The sequence below is a fragment of the Hylobates moloch genome, unplaced genomic scaffold (assembly GCF_009828535.3).
Source record: "Hylobates moloch isolate HMO894 unplaced genomic scaffold, HMol_V3 SCAFFOLD_4, whole genome shotgun sequence".
In the NCBI taxonomy this organism is placed as follows: Eukaryota; Metazoa; Chordata; class Mammalia; order Primates; family Hylobatidae; genus Hylobates; species Hylobates moloch.
Genome location: NW_026652279.1, coordinates 38,687,198 through 38,693,381, shown reverse-complemented (window position 1 = coordinate 38,693,381; position 6,184 = coordinate 38,687,198). Strand labels below are relative to the sequence as shown.

The following is a 6,184-nucleotide window of genomic DNA, read 5'->3' as shown; positions in this document are numbered from 1 at the left end:
TGTGAGCTGCGTGAGATACTGTTTCTGAAGCTCCAGGCACAGAGTAAGCCCCCGCGCATTAATTGCCTTCCCTTACTCCCTGACCTTGCCTTTTCGCACTTCACTCGCTGCCACGTGGCCTCGGAGCCCAGTCCGCACCCGCAGCCCCCAGCTGAGCCAGGCTGCAGACTACAATTCCCAGCGAGCACTTCTTCCCGGCCGCCTCTCACCGGCTGCTGCGCATGCTTTGGCAGACGTGGCACCGGGAACTCGGAGGCGGGGAGCGGCTGGGAAGTGGCCGTGGTGGTTGGCCGCGGTGGAGCTAGCAGGCGGGCGGGCGGGAGCGGGCGCCGGAGTGGAGAAAGGAGCCAGCGGTGGGCAGCGCTGCGGGGATGGCGCGGGCCGGGCCGGCGTGGCTGCTGCTGGCAATCTGGGTGAGACTGTGGGGCAGGGGTCTGGGCCGGGCCGACACGTGTGTCCCGCGTGCCCTTCTGCGCTCTCTGCTCCAGCCCTCTCCGGAACGTGTGGGGAGCTGCCCCGGGGCACCGGGATGAGGGCGTGCATGCCAGGCAGGCGGGCACTGGGTGCTACGCGGGAGACAGCGGGAGTCCCGGTGCCCTCCCTGCCAAGCGCTCCCGGACTCAGGGGCAGGAGGCAGCTGTGGGGCGCCGGGGGATCCCTGGCAGGGTGCTTACGCCACGGCCGCAACTTTGCGGGGATGCAGTTCGGGGCACAGCCGGTCGGGCAGGACGCCGGCGGTCTGCGGGGTGAGCTCCGCCCCAGACTCCGAGCCCTGCACCTGTGTGAGTGCGGGGTGGGATGGGGGTGCTTACTACCTGCACTGCCGGAAACCTTGGTTCAGGGCCACCTTGTTCTTGGTTTCGACCCCAGTCGTCTGGGAAACTGCGGGCCACCACCTGGGCCTCTGCCCACTGGCCAGGTTCGGTGGGCTGGGTGGGGTCGACGCAGCCCGCCCCGGCAGAGGAGCTGCTCCTATACCCAACTGAGGCTGGCTCGAGCCTCAGCCACTTTCTAGCTGTGTGATGCGGCGGTTCATTTAATGTATCTGAGCTAGTCTCCTCATCCATGATATCGAAAGGCAAAGCTACCCCCATAGGGTGGTTCTGAGAGTCGGATGAGGTCTCAGAGGAGCAAGCTGTGTAAACTGCAAAATCTTACAAAAGTGGAAAAGGAGTGGACTCCAAGAGTAGTTTGCTACACTTAGTGGGGGGACTCCAGGCATCCCTGAGAGAGGTCGGAATGGGTGTGCCTGCTGGCCCAGGACTGGGGTATGGCCTTCGTTTCGCTGTGGGTGTGTGATGAGATATTGTGGCCTCCTTCCCCATCTTTTCCATAACTTATGCCCTCCCTTATTTTTGGACCATCCTGGTCCTTTTCTCCTGAAGTTCCAGGGAACTTCCTGCTCCTGGCACCCTCCCCCCAACCCAGATTTTCCCGTTCTTTTCCATTTGGGTGTGGCAAGGACACTGGGCAAATGGGAGGAGAAAAAGTGTGGGTTGAGTTGCTTGAAACACTTCCGTCTCCCAATACCCTGGCCTTTTGGATCACCAGTGAGGAGTGGCCTGGTACTCTCTGGTTGGAAGTGGGTGGGGAAGGAAGCCCCCTGTTCTCTTCGGTCTGTGTTCTCCCTCTCGGGGAGAACCAGGCTGGAGCGGGGCAGTGTCACTTAATTGCGTCTGGGTTTGTTGAACGCTGGTTTGCCATCAGTTCCCTGGAGCCAGTTGGTCTGGGCGACTCTCTGGGCCAGGAGGAGGGAGCTGTCTCCTGAAACGCGCCCCCATCGGTCTTTGCACTTGGGCTGAGTAGGAGGTCCTGCTTTCCTCCCTTTCCCCTCCCTCTTGTGAAAACAAACGGCTTGAGAATCTGAAATTTCATTCGGCAGACATTTATTCATCAGTCACATTGTTTGGATTGATATTTTGCCCTCCACTGGGTTAGATTTTGGGTGGAGAGCAAAACACACATTGTGCCTGTCGTCTGGTGTTGCCCTGGATTGGGCAAAGGAGTCAGTCCTGTGAGCAAATAATGACAGAACAGCAAGTGCTGTGACCTTAAGTACTGGTATCCTTCACTGAACGGGAACCATACGTTGATTTAAAGGGAGGTCAGCCATGGCTTTCCTGAGGTGGTAGGGTTGAACAGAGTCCGAAAGGAGTGTGGTAGTTAGCTAGGCAGTGGAGGGCTGCAGGTCCCCTTCACCGGGAGGTGCGGAAGAGCAGGTAGGTTTGCCGAAAGCGCTAGAACCTGGGAGTCCTGAGCAAGCAATTTCTATCTTCTCCTTTCCCTAAGCCCTAGAGTTGGCTTAGCAGGCAGGAGGTGGAGGGAGCATGCCAACAGGAGCAGTGGTGAGTGATTGCTGGACAGCAGATTGGGCCTTTGTAAATTTAAATGCTGTAGCTATCTGATAAGGGCTCCCCAGGTTCCTGGAAGCCGGTTAGGTTTCTTTGTTCACTCAATATTTACTGAGGGCTGATATGTGCACAGGACTGGGCTGTGACCTGAAGGGTATAAAGGCATCTGCAGGGATTCGTGTACAGGGATATACACCCACCACATTTTTTACAATAGCAAAATGTGGAAATGGGTTAAATGCTCAGTAGTAGTGGCATGGTTAAATAATATCTGGCCTTGTCCATATCATGGAAAGTGATGTTTATCTTTGTCAGTTTGGCCTGCTATAAGAAATATCCCATAGACTGGTGGTGTAGAACAATTGAAATATATTTTTCACAGTTCTGCAGACCGAAAGTCCGAAATCAGGGTGCCAGCATGGTTGAATTCTGGTGAGGACCCTCCTCCAGAAGACTGTTGACTTCTCATTGTATCCTCATAATGATAGAAAGAGGACTAGACAGTTCCCTTGGGTCCCTTTTTCAAGGTCACTAATCCTATTCATGAGCGATCCACCCTCATGACCTAATTACCTACCAAGGGCCCCACCTCCTAATACCATCACTTTGGGGGTTAGGATTTTAACATATGAATTTTCAGGGGAATGACAGAAATATTCAGTCCTGGCCGGGCACAGTTGCTCTCACCTGTAATCCCAGCACTTTGGGAGGCTGAGGCGGGTGGATCACCTGAGGTCAGGAGTTCGAGACCAGCCTGGCCAACATGGTAAAACCCCGTCTCTACTAAAAATACAAAAATTAGCCAAGTGTGGTGGCGGGCGCCTGTAGTCCCAGCTACTCAGGAGGCTGAGGCAGGAGAATCGCTTGAACCCAGGAGGCAGAGGTTGTAGTGGGCTGAGATCGTGCCACTGCACTCCAGCCTGGAGGATGGAGCAAGATTCCATCTCAAAAAAAAAAAAAAAAAAAAAAAGAAGAAGAAATATTCAGTCCATTGCAATGTTTATAAAGAATATTTATATTTACCAGAATATTATGTTTATTATGAAAACATTTTATGATGTTTATGAAGAATATCTAAGGATGTGGAAAAATGCCCAAGTGTGATAACTAAGGGAAAAGCAGAATGTAAAACCAAATCCCAGGGTGGCTGAAGTTATGTGTATGAAGAATTAGCAGTGCGTCAAAATATTAACAGTCATTGTTCTGGAAGGTGGAGTTGTGATGACTTCTGCTTCTTTGCTTATGCTTTTCTGTGGATTCCAAGTTTTTCACATGAATGTGTATTAGTTTATAATCAGAAAAGTTAATAAAGATTTTTTAAGATGTTGCTTTGAGAACCCTCAGCCTTCCAGAAGAATACTGGGGAGGAAGGTGTCACAGTCAAACACGTGGGACACGTTAGTTCCAAGAGCTTCCAGGCTGGGTGTCTATGCCCTCAGAGGCTATGGGTGGCAGTGCCCTCCCTGCCAAGTGCTCTTGGACACAGGGGCAGGAGGTAGCCCTAGGGCGCAGGGCGATCCCTGCCGGGCCATGCTGCCCTGCTCCCATCCCTGCGCTGACTGCCTGCTTTCCTGCTGTCTAGCTCAGCTCCTCCCTGCAGCTGACCCTTCTCTAGGGCCGTCCATGCTGATTGTCCTGTGGGCTCCATCCGGCCTGTAGGATGGAGAAACGTCGAGCTGGAGCAAACTCTAGGTCTCCTAGCTCAGTGGTTCTCAAGCATCGGGCCAAGGACTGAAGCTGGGCTGGGATAGAGTTTTCTGGTCTGTAGTTAAACTGGAAAAAAAAATGGTGTTTTTTGTTTGTTTGTTTGTTTTTCATGAATCCAAATGTTTTCAGTTTAAAAACTTGTCAATTTTTCTGACATGATGACCATATTTTGAGGGGGAGGGGGTTACAGCATCCTTTTGAAAAATGAGGCTGGTTGTAGTATACTGTGATTTCTTTTTAAAAGTCCTTTCTTGATAAAATTTATTTTTAATAATATAAAATCCATTTTATATTTAAAAATATATATATTCTGCTGATCTGTGAGATCCAGAACTGATCTAACTCAGCCTTCTCCTTTTATAAGAGAATAGCGAAGCTTAGGGAGGGAAGGGACTCACTCAAGGCCACCCAGTTAGTGAAGGCAGAGCTGGGAGAAGAGCCAGATCTGCTGAATGTAAATCGGGTTCTTCCCACTCCTCCATCTCCCGCCTGCTTCTCTGCCTCTGCCCCTGATGGTCGCTTGAAGCTCAGACCCTGGAGGACAGTGGGTGGAGGTGCAGGAGGCAGATGTTTGCTCCTGGCATCTCCTGTAGAGCTTTTAAGGTACACTTATTTAGGTTCTGTACTTCTCTGGGACCATTATATATTTAATAGGCTTTTGTGGGCTGGCCTGAGGACTGAATTGCCATTTAAAATGCTGTTTGGAACCTGGAGTGCACATTTCCCACAGAAATAAACACATTACAGCGGAAGTCTTAAAACAGACCCGGCATATAAGGTGGAAGTGTGGCTGAGTGCCATAAGAGCGGCAGCCCCCGCCTGCTGGCGATCCAGGACGAGGCCAAGCAGTGGGACACCGAGTGACCAGAGAAGGCCCCAGGAAAGAGCAAGGTGTGAGCTGGCCTCACAAGGAGGGCAGACTTGGAGCTCTGTGACAGCAGGGAGCCCCCTGTCCTGGCTGTGGTGTCCCTAGCACCTAGCCCAGGGCCTGGTATGTCATCGGCCCCGGTCCGTGTTTGGCTGATGGAATTAATGTCACAGGCAGAGAAGGAAACCTTCCAAGCCAGAGACATGGGAAATGAGGAATGATAGGCCAGGCTGGATGGAGGGAGAGTTTGAGTCTGGGGATAAGGGGAATAAGACTGAAAAAGTGGATCGTAAAGAGCTTCAAATGCCTGGCAAAGCTATGGGGACTCGATTCTGTAGGTAATGGAGAGACATGATGAAAGCTGCCCTTTTAATAACAAGATCAATCAGGCCACATGTAGGGTTGGGTGGGAGGGGAAGAGACTGGATTAATTTTCGCAGAACAACACTTTTCATCCTTACTTTCCTCTCTGTTATCTACAAGGTAAATTCAAGTGTTATGCAGTGGAAAGAACATGGGCTTTTAGCCAGCTAGACACTCAGGAGCTGCGTGACCTTGGGCCCTGCCTCAGTTTTCTTGTTTGTAAGTGGTGGTAATGATATCCATCTTGCAGTGTTGAAAGGATTAGAAAAAATACAGGAAGCACCCAACACAGCGCTTGGCACGTAAAAGTGCCCAGTCACTGGGAGTCTCAGCAGTCATTGCCAGTTGTTGAGTAAGAGATGATGGGGAAGGCAGTTAGGAGGAGGAGGTGGGCAAGGAAGGGCCAGAGAGAGGCTGCATGATTTGAATGCCAGGTAGGGTCCCCCCTGTGCTGCTAGGATACTCCCCACGGGAGTTACTTGGAGCTGAGCTCTTGACTGCCTCCTTGCCCCCTCTCTGCCAGGCCGCTGCAAAGATCCCAGGTAGGGGGGGTGGTGCCAGAGGGCTCAGGATGTAAGTGTGCTTAGTTTCTCTCCCCTTTCTTCTGAAAGTAGATCCCCTCTTGAGAATGAAAACACCAAACACACTATATCCCTGGAGAGTTTTGCCCCAGCTTTGTGGTTTTGTTCTGTTGGGCTCTTGTGTCTTACTTGGTGGTTGTGGTAGCTTTTGAGGCTGTCTGAGTGACAGTGGGCCAGAAATGAATGCATGGGGTATAAGGAGAGGCTGAGATTCTTCCACATAACCTGGACTTGGGATGGTTTATTTGCCCCCCACCTCTCCTTCCATGTGTGTGTGTGTGTGTGTGTGTGTGTGTGTGTGTGTGTGTGTGTGT

The 6,184-nt window shown here is 51.8% G+C and overlaps 1 protein-coding gene across 1 annotated transcript in view; it reads left to right on the top strand.

Moving 5' to 3' along the window:
* The first annotated feature begins 231 nt into the window (after positions 1 to 231).
* The window catches only part of PDIA5 (protein disulfide isomerase family A member 5), a 94,387-nt gene continuing 88,434 nt past the window's right edge, over positions 232 to 6,184 (top strand). Inside the window, exon 1 of the mRNA XM_032150006.2 lies at positions 232 to 413. Within this exon, the coding sequence (XP_032005897.1) occupies positions 372 to 413 (42 nt within the window). The 5' untranslated portion in view covers positions 232 to 371. The remainder of the gene's footprint in view (positions 414 to 6,184) is intronic.